Source organism: Sinohyriopsis cumingii, chromosome 9, assembly GCF_028554795.1.
Source record: "Sinohyriopsis cumingii isolate HCF-2022 chromosome 9, ASM2855479v2, whole genome shotgun sequence".
NCBI lineage: Eukaryota > Metazoa > Mollusca > Bivalvia > Unionida > Unionidae > Sinohyriopsis > Sinohyriopsis cumingii.
In genome coordinates, this window is record NC_142969.1 from 43537788 (window position 1) to 43563578 (window position 25791).

At 38.2% G+C, this 25791-nt stretch overlaps 1 protein-coding gene across 1 annotated transcript in view; it reads right to left on the reverse strand.

Moving 5' to 3' along the window:
* The window catches only part of LOC149791646 (macrophage mannose receptor 1-like), a 114807-nt gene extending 94314 nt beyond the window's left edge, over positions 1-20493 (reverse strand). The window contains exons 1-3 of the mRNA XM_089970199.1: positions 20291-20493; positions 12163-12320; positions 10303-10442 (exon numbers count right to left, since the gene is read on the reverse strand). Coding sequence (XP_089826325.1) covers positions 10303-10442; positions 12163-12320; positions 20291-20363 — 371 coding nt within the window. The 5' untranslated portion in view covers positions 20364-20493. The remainder of the gene's footprint in view (positions 1-10302; positions 10443-12162; positions 12321-20290) is intronic.
* Between the last annotated feature and the right edge of the window lie 5298 nt (positions 20494-25791).

Sequence of the window (25791 nt, forward strand, 5' to 3'; positions counted from 1 at the left end):
CAATAGCCTTCATCCCTAATTGTTTGGCTAACGGCGCTACTTTTGGAGCCATTCTTGTAAATAACCCCGCAATGGTGCTACCCAGACCATCTCCATAGTACGCGCGGTAAACAGGCAATCGCGAGTTTACCACGTAGACGAGTACTGGTTTATCATGGTTGTAGTGTATGATCATCCTTATTAAAAACACCAGTTTTCCAATTAATCATCCACGAGTTCGTCTATGAGCGTTCGATATGCATTAATGTCCATAATACCGCCTGCAAATAAACGCTTGCAGATATCAGCGGCCTCATTGATTATTTCCGGAGAGTTATTTCCGGCTCGTTTTCCTCCAATTAGTACCTCTAGCCGTGATATATCACTGAGAACACTACCAGGGCAGGTAACGCCGTAGGATTCTTTACCAACAGAGTATCCTTTTCCTTTTTTTGGTGTTATACTCTTAACTTCCTTGTGGAATTCATCGTAATCGGGATCACCACGATGTGGTAATGCATCTTTATGTTTACTCGCTAAATACACTATTCTTGCCCAGTCCTTTAACGACTTTATATTTTTCTCGTAACCGCTATTGATATGCTTCTTATCTCGTATGCTCTTAGCAAAATTGTTGGCAGTAAAATTAATTAATTCTTCCCTGCTGCTGAAGCCTCTAATTTCATCTATTGTGCTCTTCTTGAGTACAATACGGGGTATATTTCCCTCTTTTTCTTCCGGTATTTCTTCTTCCGGTGTTTCTTCGGGTATTTCTTCTTCTGGTTCTTTCGCAGCAGCGCCTAGTTCTTCCTCGTCGGCCATTGTAACATAAGGTTCTTGTGGTTCGGTTATAGCGAGTGGTGGTGGCCTCCGTGTTGTAGCAGCCGCTATTTTTGCAGGAAGTGTTTCTAAAGACCTTTTTGTTTGTTCGGTCTGAGCCGCTATCTTTTCAAGCGCACCAAGAACGGGTACAGTTGCCGCCGTAACATCTTTGGTCGCTTTAGTTACCGGGGCAAAGAGTTGTTCGCTTCCAACAGTAAAATCGGTTTGTAGTTGCTGCCGCGTTTGAAGTTGTTCTCGGACCCTGTCTCGTAACGGTATAAACTTTTTAAGCGCTGCTAGCCGCTCTCTGGCTAGCCGAGTAGTAAGTGATTCGCCTACCATTATTGCAATTGCGAAGCAATTTCTAATTTCTCGCCGGAGTTTTCGTCTATAATCCTTCTAATGTTTTTGATCTTACTAGAAATCTCCCGGCGTCGTTCATAAACACGTCCGAGTTTTTTTCGTATTATTTCAACGGCAGTAAATAGTCCAATGAATGCATTTGCGTCATTGTGGTACAAGTTTTCATTAATCGTATGTTGTAATCGTTTTATAAAAAAGTACTCGCGGGCCAGGGTAAAACGCCCCCGTTTTGATTGCTCGTTAATAATCTCATAATCGGATAATATTTTTTCACTGTCGAGACCATCAGATAATTCAATTCCTTGATTTTTTAATTTTGAAATCTCAGTTAATATATTATTGATGTCTTCGATATTCATTATTCTTATAAAACATCTTGTTTTTAAATAAAAAAAAATGAAAACCCCGTGTATCAATTCCGAGGTGTTCATACTTTGTTTTCTTCCGGAACGGACAATTTATTGTCAGCGCCGGTGGCCTTGTCAGCGCCATAGGCGCCGGTGACTTCGTCACTCGCTGATATTTACATATGAAAATCGAATTCTGTGTCCGGTCCTTTTTGAGATCGCTGTTTGATATACTCGTTCTGCAACAAATCGTACTGAGGCCCTACAAATGTCGAAATATTTTCCTGCCGCATGCATGGAGTGAAATGTTTTTTCCTCGTGCGTTGATGTATTAAACGATTTGACACCTCTTGCTTGATTTGAACACTTACCAGTTTGGCCTTTTTTAATATTTTCGCTCTGAGAGATAGCTTGCAGATTACACAGTCTGTTATCTTGACAATTAGAATTAATGTGATCAATAACGAGGCCATCTTTGATCAATCCGTTAAACGCTTCATATACCACCCTGTGAACAAAATACGTCTTCTTTCCAGCACTAAATTGCAAATACCCCCGATTATTCACGGTACCAACCGGCTTCTTCAGTTTGCGGTTTCTAACAATGCCGTCGCGAGATGCCTCGTAACTGACGAGCACAGGATGCGGCTGAAATTCTTGGTCCATTTGTATAATAATACTATTTGTCTAATTTATTATTTGGTTTAATTATAAATCTTTCAACGTAGTCTTGGGGGGTTTTGATGACGAAGTCTGCGGTAGGGTCAATGACGGCGTTTTTAATTCGCTTGTCATAATAGCGTTTTAGTTCCCTGTATCGCTTTCCGCCACAATTAATACATAACTGTGATTTTCCTCTTACACCGACGTGGCAAACCAAGCACGGGAGAGGGCCAAGAGAACCATTACGAACGCTTTGTAAATGGTATCCGCAGAATTCACCTCTACATGATTTATTGCACGGGGTTGTCGACCCAATCATCAACCATTTGCAGTGATTCATTATACTATATTCTTTCATTTAAATACTTGTTTTAATTATATGGATGAGTTTGAGAGATTGGCAGCAATTAAGCCCCGGAAAAATATTAAATTCAATCTCGATAGAGTCCTCAAGGACACACCAAAAGCGTTAATAAACGATAAAACCCTGTTGAATAAAATACGCGATTGTATCAATGAATTCAAGCGTGATGGCGCATCTCACAGTTGGTCAACATTTCGAATTGATGGCATTGTTGATGCTACCATGAACGACAACCGCGCAGCAACGATAATATCACAACTTGACGGTAAAAGATATTTCTTCAGAGTAAAATTCATTGTCCGGGTGAAATCAGGCGATTGGATCATACGTGATAAATTTGAACCGGTTCTCAGCGACAAGAAAACAGTCATTGTCAGCCGCGACTCCAAGCCGGGGTTGTTAACCGGAATTGACAGACCATACTATGAACGAGCGTATCCTGAAACAGCAGTTGTTTATGGAATATACCCGTTAAATAAGAAACCTGATATCGGAAAACTGAAACCGATGAAACAGTCAACCGGGATAAATTGTGTAGCAGAACGAATAATAGAGCATTTTACAAATGCGTGTCGAGGAAACAAATTGACTGATTTACGACGTAGCAAAATCAACCAGTGGGAACTAACCGTAAAAGAGCGTGGAGCGACCATCAGCGACATAGCGAGATTAGAAACATCGCTGAGATTTCCAATAACCGTTACAACGATAACCGGTGAAGTATTATACGAATCAAAGTATAAATCGAAGGGAGCCCCAATCAAAATTATTGATCATAACGAACACGCATGGACGCCCGCGATCACAATATTTCCACGGGATAGAACAGTAAAGTATATACCCGAAGAATTCCTGGGAGAACAATTCTCCAAGGACGGTTTTCTCGCGGAGAGGAAACTATTTGATGCTATTGCCTACTTGTGTAAAAACGACCCTGTATCAGTGTGGTTACTTCGCAGCGCTGAAAACGATGCGGATACCTTTGATCAGTTTGTAAGACCAAACGGCGAATTATATCGTACTGAAGCATTTCACAACAGGATGAAAAAAACCGCCATGGAATTTGAAGAGCATGATGAACAACTGCTAACAAATTGTTTTACGATTCCATCGGTTGTAGCTCATGTTGCAGCAAGGAAAAATGCGTGGAGACCAACGCGCAAGGAATTTTTACCAGATGTACAATCCAGTTGTTTGGAATACTATCACGGTGGACTATGGAACACTGAATACAACCGCGACGCTATGATTTCCGTTGATATGGTTGCCTGTTATCCAGCGAGTTTTCTCGGGTATGGATCCGCCGCTGAGTATTTCAAACGATTTGGACACCCCAGACATGAAATGACTCGTGTTGCTATTAATGGACCACTGCCTGATTTTGATTTAACCGGATTCGCTCGCGTAGTATCATTTGAGTTCGCGACAGGACTTCATCGCTGTTGTTATATTTGGATCGGTAGACACATGGCTGAAAAGAAGTGGTTGCCAATAGCGCTGCTACGGTATATGATTGATTGTAAAATGCTAGTTTCGTTGATTGTCAGTGACGCGATTATATCATACCGAGCGCAGACTGAAGTCTGGTTACCAGAACCGGAGCGTCTAGATAGTATAATTGACGAGTCCAGAAAACACATTGATGCCGACGAGGAATATATCGTCGAATGGTCCAAAAAGATATTCAACCAACGAAACCGCGAGGCAAAAGATCTCGGTAGAAGAATAATCGGTAAGTTCACACAAGGTGGAAAAAACTGCGATTACAAACGATATTGCTCACGGCTGATTATAGATGACGCAGAATATGATTTCGTAATCAAGGACGCAGTGGCGAAAAATAGATACGTGAACTGCGAAACAGCTTTCTTGTCCAATGGAACAAAGTTGGGTACAGTTGTTTCCTACAGCGATGGAGACAGCCCCGCGTATCCACATTTGAGGGCGTCTATGCTGGGTTACGCCGCTATCAATTTATTCTCGATGATAAATAGATTCCCCGATACCGCGGTTAGAGTAGCCGTTGATTCATTTTATATAGACGTAAAGTATAAGAAAAACGTAACCGAGTTTACTAGTCCGGACGAGAGTTGGGGTACATGGAGAATTAAAGAAGAAATACGACGCGATTATTCCCCGTCAGCAAATGTCATCGTTGAGAACAATTACCTACGCGGTAATAATTTATCAGAATGGTCTAATGCACCACCGTGTTCTGATCCAATTTGTAGACACAAAACAGTTTATTTAAGCGGCTGTGGCGGGTCAGGAAAGACGACTCGGGCAATTGAATTATTTCGAACGCGGGCAAGTATAATCGTGCTTACACCGACCCATAGACTAGCGCGAGAGATAAAACAACGAAATGTTGACGCCGTTACTTATCACAGCTTTTTTCGATACAGCGGCGGTGAGTGGACTCCTGATCGAATGGGTGAAAAATTTATTCCCGACATTATCATCTGGGATGAGATATGTACTGTTTCGTTAGATACTTTACAAATGTTTCTTGAGTGGTTGCTGCGCGCGAATACAGCAGTAATCATGTGTGGGGACCATGGCCAACCACCACCATTTGTCGGCGAGGGTCCACATGATTGGTTAAAGGGTTTTGTGGACTATTATGAAGAAACCGATACTGATTACCGAGCACTTGATGAACAACTGCGCGAGGTTAAAAAACTAATCAGATTACAGCCGGATAGAGTTCAGTGTGAAATAATCCGCGAGGTGATTCCGGAAACGCCGTTGAATGAATTCTGGGAAACATGGAGACCAAACGATTTGATTGTAGCGAGTAGAAAGATAGTCAGAGACACACTTCAGCGGAGGTTGTTTGCGTTGCATAAGGAAAAGTTTCCAACGCGCCCAGTGCCGTTGTGTTATAGACCCGCTGACACACGGCGGCAGAACATTGAAGTTGAAATCCCGGGCCCGACAGCGTCAGGGACAAAAAAACAAATTCTTGTGCTGAATGATATTGTGCTCGTTGATATCAGCGTCGTCGAGGACGCGCTACGTGCTGATAAATCCCCGTGGACGCTAGGATACGCAACAACAATACATTCCTCGCAGGGACTAACCATCACGGACACAATTGTTTGGATGGTTGATAATCGCATCGAATGGTCGAATCTAGTCTATCTTGCAGTGTCCCGAGTACGAAGGATAAATCAGCTTCGAAGAATTGTTGTTGACGGAGCCGGTGACGGAGTCACTGACGAAGCCGGCGACAAAGTCACCATCGATGCAAGCGTCATTGATAGAAAACTCTCGGGTTACCGCCAACAGGATAAAAAAAAACAGCGGCGTTTTGATATTGATGCCGAATTAATAATCTCGCTACGACAACAACAGAATAATCACTGCGCGAGTTGCAATTGTATAATGAGTTGGCGTTATTCGGATAAAGACACTCGCCAATTTACCGTGGATAGGATCGATAACAGTCTCGGTCATGTCAAAAACAATGTGAGGTTGACCTGTCTTGAGTGCAATAGACGCAACGGCGCTAGTGAAGACCACGTGGGGGCAATTGAGTATCGTTAGGTATCACTTGTAGTTGCTCGCGTGTAAATCCGCGCTGAGGAGCAGTTGAATCCAGTCTGTAGATCGGTGGTCTACCAGTTGATCGTGTTATCGTTGATATGTTATGTGTGGTAACACTCCAAATAGGATCGGTAGCCCTTTTTTTACCGCCTTCAAGCTCTCCTGGTTCATATAGATATCTAACAGTGACATCGCCAAGAATCGGCTTGGAAACGCTATTTATTTTTGATTTTCCGGGTATATACTCGTATTTAATCGCGTCGCTGGGCTTCATGTTGATTGCTCGGGTAATCTCGTTATTTAACGCTGCAATTACACCTGGCAACCTTTTAACCCATTCACGAGATCGTTTTTCTTGGATGAATTCCTTCGCGTATTGATATCCAAATAACCGTTCAGCGAGAGTTCGATTGAATCGTTCAACAATTGCCTGATCACGATGTAGCGCAGTATGACCTCGTCGTATCGCGACGCTATGATGTTTCAGCGTTGATAAAACAGCGCCGCGAAATTCACTACCAGGATCAACTTGTAATAGATTTGGCCAGCGCAGAGGGCCTCTTCGATAAATTCTTTCAAACGCAGCGGCTACTTCAGTTGCCGACTTTGTTTTTAACGGCTCCGCTTGTTTGTATCGACTCGCAACATCAACTACGGTTAGCGCGTATTTGTAACCGTTGTCATGCGGCAGAAATAGTATATCAGCCTGATGAACTTCATTAGGCACGCCGACATCAAAGCGAGAGAAGTTGATTTGTTTAGGCGGTGGTAGATAGATTTGCCATATAGCCTGTTTGGATAACCAATTAGCCGCAGTGGTCTTTGTTACCCTTGCAGCGCTTGCAAGCTTACCAATTGCGGCCTTCCCCTTCCAGTATCCTCTCGGAGAATAATAGATGGATTCCATGTTGTTATTATAAACGCTATCGTTTTCAATTACCAGCGCCAGAAGCTCCGCTTCCAATCATTAATTTACCTTTCATAGCCGATTTTACCAACCATGAGGCCAATTTTTCTTTGAAGGATTTATCAGGAATAGCATTTAGCGCGTGAATTAATTTTACGTCCGCGATATGACGCTGTTGCAGATCGCTACTTTTGTAAGCAACATCATGAGCATGACACGCCTTATCGATAGCGTTTATTGGGTACTCACCGGGTTTGGGTTGATTTTGATCATCGAGTCTGATATCTAATCGTGTTCCGGGGCCACAGTAGTTATATCCTGGGAGGTGTTTTTCTCCTGGATACTTTGCCCACGGTGTTCCGGGGAGTTTTGATAACTTGGCTGCAATATCACCTCCTCGCTTTTTTTTAAAACATCCCCGGGTCTAGCAGAAATAAATCTAAATTTCTTTGTACCGCATTGTACACACTTACCAGTAAGCGCCGATCTATTATTTCTTGTTGTAACGGTTGTCATATCATTTGTGCCAGTACGCACTCTACACTTCACACAATATAGATCCATAATTTATGTATAGAGATATGAATATAATTGATTTTTCGGCGACTAAAACAAGAGAACCAGTTAAGCATGTTGCAGCGTTACCAAACTCGATCCGGATGATTATCATCGGACCATCTGGATCCGGCAAGACGCAATTGTTACTCAATTTAATAATGAGATGGATGAAGTGGGATAAGTTGTATTTGGTTGCTCCTAGCGTAGATGATCAACGATGCTACGAGGTGTTGAAAGATTTCAACGAGAATGCATCAGCGATCGCTAAAAAAAATGTCATCGAGTTTATTACGGATATCAATGATGCACCGGGTATTGATGATATTGACGGCGACGTTAACAATCTAGTCGTGTACGATGATGTTATGTTAGACAATCAAAAAAACCCAGCTAGGATATTTTCCAGAGGCAGGCATAAAAACACTGACGTGATATATGTCACTCAACGATACACTCAGATTCCAAAAGTAATTAGAGACAACTGTAATATTCTTGCTGTGTTCAACGGCGTTGATACACACACGCTACGAAATATTTGGCAGACATGGTGCGGCGGTGACATGGACTTTAATGTTTTTCGAAACTTTTTTAGTCATGCTCAGTCGACCCCACATGGATTCGTAACGATAAATTTACATGATCCTCGGACACGATATCGTATCGGACTTGACCAAATATTCGGTTAGTTGTAAATAATTTTCATTGTAAGTAGCCACTTAGCAGCAGAGGGGGCGATGACATCGACGCGGTCGTCGATGTGCTTACCGGACGCTGACGACGCTGGGGATCGACGCGCAGAAGGTGTTAATTAAACCAAATGACGACGCGACGATCCCCCAACGACGTCGTCGTTTTTTTTTTTACCAGGCGCTGACGACACTAGATCGTTGAGTGCAGAAAGTAATAATTAAGCAAAATAACGATTGGACAAAATGTCCGATTCGCCCCCTCTGCTGCTAGTTTGTAGAAATGGCCCACGCAAATTTTCCCGGTATCATAGGGATCATTATTCTTTGACTAATCAGAATTTTAGTCAAAACAGCCGGTTTACCCATAGATGAATTTTATCTTGAAGACACCAACGCATCACTAGGCACATGTTAAGTGCAACAACAGTTAGTTGAATTCGCTGATTGGCATATGCCATAACATCTGCTCTTTATTGCAAAGCTATGGTCCGGAAAATTGTTCTGCAATGTAGGACATGTGCATAGGCTTATACTATGACCGATGTTTCCGTGTAACATCAATATTAATATTAACTGATAGGGTTTTCGCGGCATCAGCCACCGAGATCTAAATGCTATAACGCTCTAAGATGCCGATACCGTGCACAGTGTTATTCAAGACCATATAAAGGCCAATTTCACACACAAACGGACAGTCATTAATTGCACTTTAAACTATGGAACTGATAAATGCTTTTTCTATGCTTGCCAGGAATCGTTTTACGCGTCGAACTTTGCACGTGTTCAGAGGATGATGCTCTTAGCTAGTGTCTGACCGTTTAGGATGGTGCATGAGTCTTGGATAAGGCTTTTCCATTCGTTTTACCTGATTGACCAAACGATATCTTTTTCGTGAGCAATAGAATGCAACATGTCATACAGAGTCTATTACAGATGCTTCTTTCTAACGCCAGTGTTCAACCCCTCGTGCAGTCTTTACTGTCACGTTGTAGTTGTTTTTAGGTGCGTGTCAGGTTCTGTCGTTGTGCTGCGGACATGCATTTCAGTCAAGTAGTAGAGTGCCTGATAATACAAACACAACAACAAGGCCGCAAGGACAAGATGGTCTTTTGAAGTTAGGTGATTTCTAAATGAAAAACTGCTGCCCGTCGAGGCGCACCAAATGGCATAATTAATTTGGATTTTGCAGAAACTGCATGGGGTTGTCGTTTCAAATTTTGAAGGCCGTGGCCCTTTGAATTTATTTTGGGAAGTCTGCATTTTGTTACAGCGTTGGGAACGATGACTGTGAAGTTTCTAGTTTACTTACCTGTACAATCTCAGCCGTAAAACCCTTTCCATTCTGCACAGTCTTATGGACTCCTCCGAATCGCTTTTTAGCATCCGCATTAAAGCTAAAGGCAGTTGGTACCAAATTTTGCGTAAGTATTCTTTTACAGCGGCAGCGAGCAAACAACCTTGTTCTTTTTCTGGGAGCCGCAGTGGGTTCTGTGATCACTCTGCCCAGAAACTATTGACTTGAGAATTATATCGATCAAGTGATGCCAGGAAAGACACTGTGCTGGCTGTTATACAGAAATGCAATTTCTGGGAAGTCTATATATCTGGATTAGGCATTTTGTTATGAACACAAAACATTTGACACTAGAAGTGTGCCAACATATTTTGATGCTTTGTATAAAACTGAGTTGCCTGCATGCTAGGATGCTATCTGGATTTGTGTTTTTACCACCACCCCTCGTAAATATAGTCATTATAGATTGTTCTCTTAGTTTGTGAGAAGTTATTGAAAGTGTTGTATTTATTTTAGAATGTGCGATCGTATGTGACGGTGGATTGACATTACTATTAAATACGTGAAAGGCTTTCATGACAAATGTTCTCAACCGGATTTGTTTGAAATTGTCCAATGGCTTTTGAGAAGCTGAAAAATGTAAATTTTTACGACTGGACGACATAAGACTAAAGACTAATGACACAGAACAAACGCATGACCATATCACAATCTCACTAGGTCTTGGGGCTTGATGAGCTAAAATTGACATTAAAACAAACACTTACAAAACAGCTTCATCTGCTACTTTTCCATCAGTCCATACCAATTTATTTGAATTCGGATCCTTACGGAGGCCAATCCACCACTCGTGGTGAGTCGGGAAGAAAGTGTTCCGCAAATAAGTGATCGTTTTGGATACCCAGTCCTGCAATGAGTGCATTGTTAAGGCATTATTAAGTCAGAAATACATATACATTTGATAGGAAGAATTATTTGTAACAAAATATGTAATAGGTCTGTTCAAAACATCCATCATCTACTCAGACTTCGAGCAGGGATAAGGAATGTAAATCCCATGATTCCAAAAGAATATACAATAGTTTCGGATGGAATTCAATACTACTATTTATAATAAAGCTTTATTTTCCTTCAGCTATGCACACATTTCACTGATCAGTGCATTTTTCTTTCTTATTTCTATAAATGCTTAGGGCACAATATCACATCATATTCTAAATTATATTACAGTCTTACACATTCATTTTTGCAGGATTTCTAGTATCATCTCACTCTGTTCTCGCTGTCGTATTCACCATTTTACTGTTCTTGTCATCGTCAAATTTCTAAGGTTTTGATGGCAACCGTGCATCTTGCAAGAACTTCCACATCTTTCCAGTTGTCGCATCACAATGCGGTGAATGATATAAACCACGTGACCCACAGTGTGGAAGATGTTGAACAACCGTGATCTCGCCACAATGTGTCACGCGGTATAGTTCTGCATTACTCGTAAAGTTGCACACAGTCAATTAACATATTAAGCAGATCAGTTATCTATGAAAATGAATGGCATCCCATGTTTTATTAGATACATACGACACAAGACCCTTGTTAACACATGATGGCGACCGGCTGAAATATGTACTAATCCAAGCGGTTTTGAGTGCTTGTCTTTTAACTGATCAATGTACTGACTTCGGATTAGCGGACTGTGATTTATTTTGAGCCACAGAGAGGGTATGTAATACATAATATTGTCCTACGTCTTTTATATGTGGTTTTCTTTTGGTATATAGGTCACGTTTTCTCGTGAGCATTTTGTATATTTGGGGAAATGGCTTTGGTGATTTCACCGTCCCAGGTACAATACCCCGTTATTACAGACCTTAACAATTAGATGTGCTTTAAACAGAAAACCTACCTAAAAGCTTTGATATTAAAGGCAGACTATTAGCCACATATTCGCACCTTTATGAACCCCGCACATATTGTTATGAATATAGCAGATAAAGGTAAAACAGCGAATGGCACAATGGGAAATATTTTGTGCCCAATACTTAAAATTTACCTCAGACCAAAGTATGATTATGTTTTATGTTCTCTCTCTCTCTCTCTCTCTCTCTCTCTCTCTCTGTGTGTGTGTGTGTTTTCTACTCAAAATACGTTTTGGTACAAAGAAGTTTAAAGCTATCAATAAGGATAGTAATTTGTTTTACTATTAAATACACCCTGAGACGAAAGAATGTCACACTTGATATTGAATTTTATTATTTGACATACATATTGAATTCATTGGTAAGAATTGTCTTTTTCCTAATAAGTAAAGACTCCATTAAAATTGTTGTAATATTATTTACCTCAGGTCTAAATCCCTCTTATGTTCAATATCAATTGCCTGATAAGAAAGCTAGACTATCTGTCTTTGGGTTACTCTGTCTGTCTTTATGTAGGAGTTTGTCTCTGCTCTTGTCTTCTCCTGTATTGGTCTTGATGTCTGTTTGTACATTTTCCGTTTGTTAGAGTCACTATGTACTTCTCTTTCACGCTCCCTACCTCGCCCCCCCCCCTTTTTTTTCTATTGTGTGATATCTTGTCTGAATTGATTTGACATTTTTGCTCATCAGAATGTTAGAAAAATTACAAACCCTCTCTTGTACATCATCGTATTTAAGGAGGGATCCTTGCATGCCGAGACAAAACGTTTCTGCACCATCCCAGGTCCTCATAATTTTGTTCGTAATCAAATAACAATTGCCGCTCCCTGGTCTGTCATACCATCCAAAAGGGCATCGTTGGGATAACGCTATAAAAAGGATATCAAGAATGAGGAAAAATATGCTTCAATATTATTGACTGAGTTCGACCACCTACATTTGTTTATAAGACGTATAATTCAATACTCAAGTATTTCACATCATCTTTTGTACAATATCAAATTATTGGTTTGCTTATGCATACAAACTATAACCTTCCCTGTTGATCTATATACATCTATCAGTCTCTTATTTTTCTTTCTTTTATTCTATCTTTCATTCCTTCTTATCAATTTATCGATTACAGTTTTATAAAGTAAGGAGATACGTTTAGAATTTTAAAAAGAAGAGAACATCTAAATATGTATTAGAGAGGCTCGATTGGCTGAGTGGTCAAAGGTGCCCGCCTTTACAGATCATTGACATCTCACCTTTGTCCGCCTGGGTTCGCACCTTGGCTTGGCCAATTCGGGTATTTAAGAAAGTTTGCCAGTAGCTTCCCGTGGTTTAGGGTATCTTCATGGGGGTTTTCCCGAGTTCATCCTACACTAGATATACTAACCACCATATTTAGTTTCTCATGTGCTTGAAAATGGCGTTACGCCTACAAAAAACTAAAAAAAGTATGAACGGGTATTTAGCAACATTTGCAGTAGGAGTTACACTTAAACGATATCCCTCTCTTGATGTTAGTGCGTACTCATTATCATCTCTCTAAACCTACATCAAAAGCCTGCTTTTATATAATCTGCTGCTATCTATAATTATCGGTATCAATATACATGCATGTAATGACACGTGACCCATAAGTCTATCAAGAAGGGCGTAATAACTACTTCACGAGTGTCAAGGTAAAACGACCATATGTAAATATACAATGTATACTATCTCAGCTAACGCCATACTAATAACTGATTGGAAACATCTACAGTGATTGATTGACTGAGCACGGTTTAAGCAGACATTACTAATAAGGATTAAGTATTTCACAAAGCATTGCTGGTAATACTGAAACTAATTTTTAATCACGAATCACATTAGTAACAGCGCATTACAGTTATTATTTGTGTGAAGCCAATAGATTCAGCGAAATGTCAATAGATTCACCGAAAAGTTTATTCATTTTTAAACCTATAATCCTACTGAAAAATGACCATTTTGTATCTTGAATTATCTTATTGATTTCTGAGCAGGCCCTGAGCTTATGAAACTTAATCAAGCATTCGACTGGATTCACGAAAAGCTTTCAAGATTATATAGAAGTAAAGTTATGATAATGATCGGATGAAACTGTCAGGCTGTCACAACTTCTCTCTGATGAAATATTTGTGCAAATCTTAAAACTGACAACTGTGCTTTTTAAACATTTAATGATCTAATGAAATAAATCAAGTTTTATGAATTTTAGGGCCGTGCTTTTACTAAACTTCTAAAATATTCTTTTTCAAACTAAGATTTTCTAATATTTTTCTTGGTTAGCAGCATTTGATTTTCTCGTAATACTCAGCAAACATACACACACACATACACTCACACACTCACAATACATTCAAGTCATTAGATCTTTTATTCTCTGAATAATTATTTTGATTCATGATTGAAGAAAATCTGATGATTGAATACTATTTCTATATTCCTTAACTCTGTTCGAGAATAAATAGACTCACAAGTGTAGTTTTATAATATCCATCTATTATTTCTTTATTATAATCCATATAAGCAAGGTGAAATAAAATATTAATTTGAGGTAAAGGTTTTAGAAATTTAGCGAAATATGGTCTTTACCTAAAATTGCTCTGATATTATTAATACTCATAAATGCTAGACCCCCACCTCGCAATTCATGGATATATTTAAAAGTTTTGAAATATCAAAAAACTGAAGTCTTTCCAAAACTCAGATAATTTGACCGATTTTTATTCATGTATCTTGTACTGAAAAATGGCGTTAAACACTAGAACAACAACAACAACAACAACATATTCATGTAGGTAATCAAACAACTTCAGTCAAGATATCAGTCGGGGATAAACGTATCCTACATATATTCAAAGGATTTTTATCCAGTCCTACAGGTCACATATATTTACTGCGGTAATGATTTCCTCGTACCGCAGCGGGAAATAATATGCTCCCTACTTCGTGTTTTCGTCAGTTAAACAGAACATATCTCACATAAATTAGAAAGTGATCAGTATGCGGTAACATAGGTGGGTACATACGCCGATTACCGATAAAAACGTGCTAAATTAAGTCAAATTTGAGTCGCTTGTCATGATATAGCATGTTCAAATCAGAACATGTCTTTCCACGAGTGCATATTGACATCTTCTTTGTTTATTGCTTTGGCGATTTATTATTGAAATGAATTTTTCTGCAGTCTGATTTACAGGGTAGACGATGGAAGATAAAACAACTTCATTGGACCCAAATATCAAATATTCCCACACTCCAGTTCGGTACAAGTAAAAGTTTTTATGTATGTACGTATGTATGCATGTATGTATGTTTGCACGAATGTATGACTGATAGACTGACTGACTTTATTTTCTCTTCAACAGAGATTACAAATGTATGTATGTATGTATGTATGTATGTATGTATGTATTTGTGTGTGTGTGTGTGTGTGTGTGTGTGTGTGTGTGTGTATGCACGTGCCTGTCAGTAGCTTCTCGTGGGTAGGTGGTTCTTCCCTGGGTTTTCCAGGGTTCTTCCTCCACCAGTTATGCTTGCCGCCATGTATAGCCTATTTTGTGCTGAAAAATGGCGTTAAACCCTAGAACAACAACAACATTATTTGAAGTTACATAGCCAATAGCCTTCTCAAATGACATTAAAAAGGTAATGACCTTTCCAAACGATGTTAATTAGCAAACGACGTTATCAAATGATGTTAAATGGCAAACGACCTTATCGAGGGGCCCCGAGTGGCCGAGTGGTCTAAAGCGCTCTACGTTACGGATCACTGCCATCTCACCTCTGTCTGCGTGGGTTCGAGTCTCGGATTCGGCTAATGTGGATATGTGAGAAAGCTTGCCAGTAGCTTCTCGTGGGTCGGTGGTTCTTTCCGGGGTTTTCCTGGGTTCTTCCTCCACCATTAATACTGGCCGCCATGTATAGCCTATCGCGTGCTGAAAACTGGCGTTAAACCCTACTACTACTACAACCTTATCGAATGACGTCAAATAGCAAACTACCTTATCAAATGATGTCAAATAGTAAACGACCTTATTGAATGATATTAAACAGCAAACGACCTTATCAAATGACGTTAAATAGCAAACGACCTTATCAAATGACGTTAAATAGCAAATGACGTATCAAATGACCTTAAACAGTAACTGAAGCTAGTACACATTTTGACTATCATCGTTCAGTGTAAGTTCTATCACACCAACCCTCTATTATAATATAACACTGCAATAAAAATCCCACATGTATAGTGCAAGAAAATGCACACCAATCCACTCTTATAAGTGACAAAACTAATATTAAAACAGTTACTAACCATTATTGATACTTCAGCATATAATATTAATATTTTGACATAATAGAAGTAGTGACACAAAGCTACATTAGGTTAAATTCAACATTTTTCAGATAAGTGACGAAATATTCGTGATTTTAGGACGATAGCAACAGTGTCAGTATCAAACAATGATATTTATTGTTTTGCTTATAAGTTTATATTTTTTATAGAAGGATGGTAAAAACTGGCTATGTTGCTGACATATAAGTTAGGTTTGAAAGTCTTGTTGATTTCATATATCAAACAATGCATGTTACAATGATTTAGGAACGATGCAGACTTACAGGTTACATTCAGTGATGATAATATTTAACTCAGTAGCATGAACCCTAATAACAAGATACTTAAACCAGGAAATTTTGAGGAACAAATAAATACTTGGACAACGTTAACAAGAATTAAAAATCCAAAGTTTAAAGTTTAAAGAAGAACACGAAACTTTTCAACATCAAAGATGCTGCCACCAATGTACATGAACGAAATTATAAAAATTCGAATAGCCCAAAAGAGATTGTGCCTTCCGTTCATGCGAGGGGCACAATTTATTATCAGATATGAGGTAGTGTTGCTGTTTTAAATATTTTGTGCCTTTGGTATAAAGTACAATTAATTTAACTTAATAAAGACTTCAACATGCAATATCCAGTTGTCAAATATGTCCAAGTTCAACGACGTTTGTCACCTCAGGTGATCTTCCCTGGAGGAAAGATATATTCCATCGTTTGCAATATACAATATACAATAAACTAAGTCACAGAAACAACATGAAGTCATGTTATCTGTATCTTACAACGGACGATGATCGGAATTTGTCCAACCCAAACCTAGCAATCATTTACCTATTTAGTGAAACAAAAATATAATTCACTCGGTTAACTATGCAGCGCATAAATCTGCTCTTAACGTAGCCTATGGCATGCTTTTGAATAAGGTTATTTAGGATATCGTTCGGTGCAGCAACAAACATGGATACTGGAAAAAGGGCACTAACGTATTATTCCATTTTGAATTAGTTCACAATTGACTACATAACATGTAATGGACATATAACGGAGAAGATATTAGCACTGTAGAGACACAATTAAAACAAATTTAAGCCACTTTAATACTGTAACCTATTTTGGTGTTTACCAATATACAATTTTCGACGGAAGGAAGGGGGATAAAAAGAATCATAATGGACATAGGTTAATTTAACCAGTTAACAACTGTGTTCCTTACAGCACTGTTACTAGTTACTGCTCATGGCTGTTCGTACGATGAATTGGGTGGGCTGTCGAGAGGAAGTATGTGTGCTCAATTTATATCGAAACGGCTTCATCTCTGGATGAGACATGTTACAGACCCTGTGTCCTGCAATGCCGTGAGATACACTACAACTTCCGTTATTTACACTTTAAACAATACATATAAAGCTTCATCTGTATAATCTGTCTTCAGAGCTGGTACATAATAATGCTTGCAAAATAATACTCAGTTGTGTGTTGGTGTAAAATAATATATTGAGCTAGAACTGCCATAACGTATACTACTTGTATCGCCAAACCAAACCAAAGTTTTGACACTTCACAAGGCGGAAACGTTTTGTTTTCGGTTTGTGTTTTGTCAGGACTTAGCGATTTAATTCCCTTCTGTGTTTAGCTGACTGTGCCTGGAGGAAAATTCATAAGCTTTATTTTTCACATGTGGCTGCTATTTTCTTTGGAAATGTAAATACATCCCTGAATAAACGATTAAGTTGCTTTTGTACAGGTAGCTTCCACGTGTTTAGCAGACTATGCTCGTTTTCTACGCTGCTATGTTTTTGGTTCTTTATAGAGACCTCTACATATATACACAAGGTAAACTATTCGTTATCTGCAGGGATAAGATCTTGAAAAGATAACCTGATGTATGTGACGTGGTTCAACCATCTTACACATGCTGATGCTTGTTTACAATGTATTTACTCTGATACGTAACGTGCCCGGGCATAGGGAAGGGTCTGCAAGAATGTTAGCTTAACGCCTTGAAAAGTCAACATTGATTTTATTCCTCCAAATATGAACAGGAAATAATTTCAGTCGCTCTGACCCAACATTGGTATCACTATTCAGCAGAACAGATCAGTCGCTCGAAGAAAAGGAAAATCAAGACCAAGAAGATAAAGAAACCATTTTACACGAGTGCAAATTTCGAATGTACCTTAAGCTACGAGAGTTGAATAATATATAGCGATTGATAGTCTTTGTTAGAAAATGATATCAATTATACATCGAGTGGCAGACATTTCATTGGAAATTAGTAATAATTTTGAGATTCTATCTATTATATGACAAAGTACAGATTTAATTCACTAAACCTCAAAAATGTAATGCGAAGTGACTTTTAAATTCACTGAACTGCACTGGATCATATGACTTTGTCTACTGATACCTTAATGTTATTATCTGTGTCGTAGGCAATTATTACACCTTATCTGTTATGCCATAAGCCGTCATTACATTTGATTTGTTATGCTATAAGCTGCTATTACACGTTATTTGCTATGTCAAAAACCGTTATTACACGTTATTTGTTATGCCGTAAACCGTTATTATATATTGTATATATAACAAAGACCATTGATTAATTTTTCTTTTACCTAAAAGTAAACACAAACGGGAATTCGAGAAACTGGAAAGAGATACTGTAATAAAGTTGGAGTATGCATATTTGGTTATAGCGCCCCGTTTTTAAGGAATTCTTAGATTTGTGTGATCATTGGAATTCGGCGCAATGGAAATATCCTTAGCCCGACATAATTACTAGGAGCAAACGTCACGGAGTTAAGTGTTAGTGAGTTTCCACGATGCCATGGTTCACTAGTAGTGAATTCAGGCCAAAACCGAATGAATGTCCATGTAAGTAAGATAGTCAATGTTAAAGTATAGTGGTGTACATTGGTCGTGTGACTGCAGTGGCAGTATTTACGGTAGGAAACCGGTAAATTACACAAAGGAATAAATAAGAAGGGACTCGGCAGATACCGTTTATGTCACCATGGTGGGAAATGTGGTGCAGTTATATTGGCGAAATGTGCATGGAAAGCATACATTGAGTGGCCTAAGGTGGCGGAGTTAAAATAGTTCCCAGTGTTAGGGGACACTCGTATAGTTTCTAGGGCGTGAACGGCTGGCGGTACGGAAACCTGACGAAGAGAAACCATACATATGTGCGGTTAATAGATATTTGGCATGTTGTTTTATCTGTGGTCTTGTATTGATATGAGTAAAATTTAATGTCTAGAATGGACACTTCGGACTTTCTAATTTACAACAGAAGGTGTATAGAAGTCTTTGGAAATTCGGGGTAAACTTATGAATTCTAGCGGGAATCGCGCTAGGGTTTGACAACCGCTCGGTCAAGTAAAGACCCATGGCTTGTAACAATACATCCTTTGTTTCTGATATAACTATTTTCACCCATTTATTCGTTGATTTCTAAACTGGTTATATATTTTTTTATTTAATGATGTCACATGTCATTTTATGTATAGATCTTATTCCACCAAGGTCCCAATGCTAGTAGTGCCAATAAAGACAAGAAATTTAGGCTACATCTTTATCAAGTCATTTTTGCCCTGAACTCTCTTTAAAATATCCATTCATACGAGTTTTTCTTTTTCTTTTGGACAATGCATCAGAATCTTTACGACGAAAAGGGTTTGCAAAAGAAGGAATACGTGGATTCTTTACGACGAAAAGGGTTTGCAAGAGAAGGAATACGTGGATTTTGTAAAGAGAAATCTTACCTTAATGCACATGCTATATTTCCATTACAAAGAACACAATATAAATAAAAGTATTCTCTTCAAAAGCAACAGTTCCCTTCTGAATTTAGTTATTGTAGTCCAACGAATGAGCATTCGTTAATTTATAAAATCTGACTTTACTCATACGAGAAAATTTAGTATGCACTACACCTTTCTCCTCTTCTAGTTCTCATATGAGTAGGGGTCCCCGGGTGGCCGAGTGGTCTAAAGCGCTCGCCTAGATATATCACTCACCCATCTCACCTCTGTTTGCGACTGCTTGAGTGTCGGCACGATACACGTGGGTATGTGAGAAAGCTTGTCAGTGGGTTTTTCTTCTTCTCAGGACCATGGACAGGGTAGGACAATTAAGACGAAATTCTGAGGGCCTACGACGGTCAGGGGGCCCACCGCCGTCACAATTTGTAATTCGTAGGGGCCTACTTAAGAAATTGTCAATGGGTCACAAAATGTAATCCTGTAGGCGGCCCTGGGTTCTTTCTGGGGTTTTCCGAATTCTTCCTTCGCCAAATTATAAATGTACTGTCCATCAAATATAGCCTATCATGTGTTGAAAAATGGGGTTAAACCTCACAAAATGAAAATCGCAGATTTTACAGGTGAGTCATTCTAGAAATGTGCAATTATTTGGTTGTCTGGGAAATTCAATGTACATAGTCTGTTATCTTTTCATACAGCAAAGAAAATCATGATCTTACCTAGTGATATTAAACACACGTGGATGAATAGAACAGACAGTCTGCCTGACATTACGTCCATGCTGAGACCCATTCTGTCACACTATGGTCATCACAGTATATCTGACCACATGACAAGTATTGATGCTATGTTCGTCCCAGGACAAAGTTCGACCGCAGTAGCTGGTAGTTTACCGAACCGTCGAGTCGGGATCAGTCGGTGTCGAGCTTGTCGAGATTAGCTTTATCACCGGATCGAAAGGCGAGTAGATATCAGCAAAACAAATACTCCCGCATTATTGCATTTCAGATAGCACTTGAAATGCGTCTGGGAGTACAAGGTAAATAAAGACATGCTTGTACTGCCTTATTTTGTTATTCCGGTGATTTTATAAGAAAATCGGGGCATATGTCTCATTGCCTGTCCGTGCATTCTTGCGCTGGCCATGTGGCATAATTATTATACATTATTTACAATAGAGACTTTAACCCTAGGGAATGGCTTGTAGTCTGTACATGCACACCTATCTTACAATATCGATCCATTACCTGAGTGCTGAGCTTGAGGGTGGGGTCAATTTTGCTTACATCGTGATATTTTTTATTTTATTTCAATTTAATAAAAAAAATCTTTTACACCTTTATCATGTTAATAGGTGTCTTAAAATTCAAATGTCTACTACTATAACATTATTATTATTATTATTATTATTATTACTACGGTTTCTCTAATTTTTGAGATGATAAACTGTTTTGTCAACGACTTCTGCTACAAAACTCTAGATCAATATCACAAAACATGCTCCATGCAGGTTTTAGGGTTCACCTTAAATTCGTTAGTGTGATTACTGTGTAATATATACTTGTATCTCACTCAATGAAAAAAAAATATGCAACGATGATTACTTTTATGTATATCACTTCCAACGGATACGATGTTCTTTTGTTGCGCACTATAACATTACTTGTACCGCATGATGTATGGATATGCATCATGGGCCAGTGGTCTGTAATACAAATAAACACTCTCGTTGTTGTTGTTATTATTATTATTATCATTACTATTATTATTATTATTTGTTCCACTTTTTGGACAGAGGTTTCAAGATTCACATTTTTAATAACTCAAGGTGAATATGCGTCATTTCAGTTGTTTGCATTAATTATCTGTCCCCAGTTTAAATAAACACTTGACAATTCTTAATCTGTTTATTATTTCTAATTTGGATCAGTGAATGATTTATTAAGTATTCAACAGGAATAAACGAAGATACAATCATAATATCTTGAATTTTCCTCAAGAATAAGGACTTTCATTGAATTTAAAGCTATTTAAACCTTTGTAAAGTTTCTATTTATGACGAAAATTACAATGTTTTCCGAAATATAATAAGCAAGCTAATCTCAATTGGAGGAAAAATTTAATAATATGCAGATAAGTTGAGCTCTGGGACATAATATGAGATTGAAGATATTTGCAAGGGTCAGATCTTGAAACAAATGACATATCACATATAATTTACACTTGTTTCATTACTATGAAAGATTAAAGGCAATTTCATTTTTTTGTTATGACGCATGAAAGTAAATTCACAGACTATCTAATGATTCTGAAATATCAGAGTCTTTGTGTGACATCTTTATTGAAAACGTTTTAATTATTTACATATCTTGTTATGACGTATAAAAGTAGGTACCGGTGGGGGAGGCGCGTTTATTTTTAGAAGCAGGAGGAGCAGTAAGGGAGGATTACCAATTCATAATAATTAGCGAAAATTCTCACACTGGCGATTGAGCCAGTGATCATCGTGCTAGGAAAATATAAGGACTATGCAGGGGATAATCCACAACTATAATTTAGGGGGCGGGTGGTGGGAGTAGTGGGTAGGGAGCGTAAACAAGTTCACAGGGGGAAGCTCCTGCATTTTAAGAGTTCTCAGGGCATATGTTTTATTCGTCTACCTGTAACTAAAACTAATTATATGAAAAGTTATGGGTGTATCAAGCCGACATGGGATGGGGAGGGAAGGGGGACGGGGTATGGTTTTTACTGTGATCGGTCGAAAAGGAAACAATAAAGTTAGTAAATGAAAATATGATGGCAAACAAAACATACCACAGTCCTCAATTCGGGACCACTCCCAGCTCACGAGTAGCATGTGTCATTTTAAAGGTATTTGTACTGCATACATGAATGTACACAGTGTACCTGTTTAAATTCTGAATGGATTGGCCCAGTCTTTATATTTACATCACTGCATCTATGTGGGCCAATACCTATATCTCTTTGACTTACTTATACTTTATCATTGTCGGAGTGATAAGGACTTCAGACGATTGAATGTTCGTCTCCCTCTAAAAGTCGGTTGCCTTTTCCTGTTGCTATTTGTTGAAAATTAGAATTTAACTTAAATAATACAAATTAATTCGAAAGCATTCCGAACCTATATACGTGTGCCATTCCCTGTAAATATCTGTCCAACTACCTATATACGTGGTCTAAAGCGCTCACCGTTCCGGATCACTGCCATCTCACCTCTGTCTGCGTGGGTTCGAGTCCAAGGCTCGGCTAGCGTGGGTACGTGGGAAAGCCTGCCAGTAGCTTCACGTGGGTCGGTGGTTCTTCCCTGGGTTTTCCAGGGTTCTTCCTCCACCAGTTATACTGACCGCCATGTATAGCCTATCTAGTGCTGAAAAATGGCGTTAAACCCTACAACAACAACAACCTATATACGTGTGCCATTCCTTGTAAATATTTGTCCAACTAGTACCCGGTTATTTAGATAAGAGTTTTCAACAATATATGTATTGATTTATTTATTTATTTATTTCTGAGAGAGAGAGAGAGAGAGAGAGAGAGAGAGAGATTTCGAACCAAGTAGTGTATATTGCATTGGTCAATATGAGGTTTGTAAGTTCATATAATTTAATATTCACCTCATCAAAGGTATCTAATTCCATCATATGATATTAAGCCTAGATTGGCAAAGGAAACCAAATTATTCAAAATAATCATTGTCAACTCGGTTTGCTTGACTTCAACTCAGATTCTTGTGTCAACGTCTTAGCCATTACATGGTTATTTAGTACATCTATCGTTAATATGGAAGAATATTTAAACAGTTATTTAATAATTAACCATTAATTTTTATTTCATAAATTACCAACTAGACTTCCAGTTAAAGATGGAAAAAAATGGCATAGCATGCTTTCTCATTTTAAATGGTACATAAATTATTTTGCTAATTTACCTATACTTTCTTAGTAAAATTCTTCAACTCCACATGTTTTATCACAAAAAAGACGTTTCCAATAATATAGAACAGTGAGGGATTTTCCTAATATATACTATTAATTACAAACCAAAAAAGGTCTACATTCATCCTCAGTCACGGTTTGATCACAACATAAATATATCCTAAGGTTTCTTCTATATGCATTCCGCCAAATCTACCTGTATGAAATGAGATCCATAATTTTCAGATGAGATCCATTGTTTTCAGATGAGATCCGTAGTTTTCAGATGAGATCTATAGTTTTCAGATGAGATCATTAGTTTTGTCAGCTCTGTTCTATGTTCAATAAGAATCGAAAGCACAAGATAAGATTTTGTGTCCGAAAAATTACAGAGGCAAACCAAACACGGCAAACACCAGGGTAGCGAGCCAGAAAAAACAGACTAAGTGCTTCGAGTTCAGCGGAGCCATTTTTTTGTGTAATTTCGAGAGCGTTTGAACAGCTTATCTGATTATCTGCACTGCACTTTGTCATGTTTGTTTCGCGCACGGGCGCGCACGCGCGCACACACATACACACACACACACACACAAACAAACACACACACGTTCTTAAAAAAAAACTGAATCAAGGTTTAAGCATCAATTAAATCAAGGTGTTAATTGGGGATTTCATAATACTAATTCAATAAGGGGCGTACAATACAAGTCTCTGAATTACATTTCAGGTGTAAAGTATGTTATCGTTAAATGCTTCTGTTTATGGGGAACTTGATCGATTATCTATGAAATTAGACTTTGAAACTAATTTATAGCTTAAATCAGAAATATTGAGAAGGTAATATTGACTACTATATGTAATATATAATATGAACAGTCACAAAATATTATCTCTTGCTGCTTCATTGTTGAAGCATTGTTTATTAGGCATGGTTTTTCAAATCTATGGCTATACATTCTCTTGGAGTCTTTGTAAAATGTTTCTCAAATGTGAATTCAAAATGTTTAATGGCTTTATTCTTTATCTGCGAAAGCTTTTGTGTGTTGGGAAACATTCCATTTATATAAATAAACTAGAGAAAGATAATTGAAACTTTCAACAAAATTTCTACGACTTTTCCACCTTAGTGCTATTTTAGACCCAAAAAAATAAAAAAATAAATAAATAAAACCCCAATAATTTCTATTTATTTGTATTTGCTGTAAGTCCTCAATCCACAAGTATTGTTCGGCCATTTAATTAGAAGTGGAAATGAAGTATTTGATCGTTTCTGAAAATAAAACCACAACCATAACTACAACAAAAAAGCGATATCACTTCATGGTTTATAACGTGATTTCTCCTACCTTGTAAATGCATCTACGTAACTCCAGGAAACAAGGAAAACATTACAGTGGATAGTACTCATTCGTATCAAGCATCATAATCACGAATACTGCACGACATGATTGCATTATACATAGATCAGAAAGCAGTGAATACTTCTTTTACAAGTAATACTTCTTAGAAAATTTTGAATCCATTTATATAGACACATGAAAATAATTTTAAGAAATCTACAAACATGGCATTAAACCATTTACTCTTGCATATGTACCTCTTACAAGGATATATAAAGATAACATCAACAGTTACCATACACGTCTTGAAATCATGAGCATCCAAACCGCTCCATTTATTAGACGTTAATATATAATTTATGATTAAAAGCTCTGGAAATTAAATTCAGACAAATAATTTTTGCAATTTTTGTTGAGTCTGTTTCCTCGTTTAAAAATTGGTTTAATAAGGTTCATTTCTCAACTTGATGGAAAACATTAACTATAAAAAAATATTAAAGATTGTGATATCAAAGGTGTAAGTACTTCTTTCCCATATATGAGGTATCTCTTTACAAGTAAATTATTACTGCAATGTTTCTTTAACGGCTCCGAGTGCCAATAGGTGAATTAAATTTACTGAGTACCGCTCTGGTAGTCTAAGTGTTAGAGCGTCCGCCTCGGATGCGGGAGGTCGCGGGTTCGAACCCATGCCGAGTCATAAAAAAGACTTATCAAAATGGTACTACCAGATGCCTCAGTTGGCACTCAGCATCAAGAAGGTAAGTCAACATAATTATGATCTCTGATTAGATTTATCGTTGCACAAAATATTACCAACTATTAACAAGCTAATATTGCGTTTGAAAGTCATGCAATCGCTCCGGTGGCCTAGTGGTTAGAGTATCCGTCTCGGATGCAGGATGTCTTGGTTCGATCCCCGGCCGAGTCATTCCAAAGACTTAT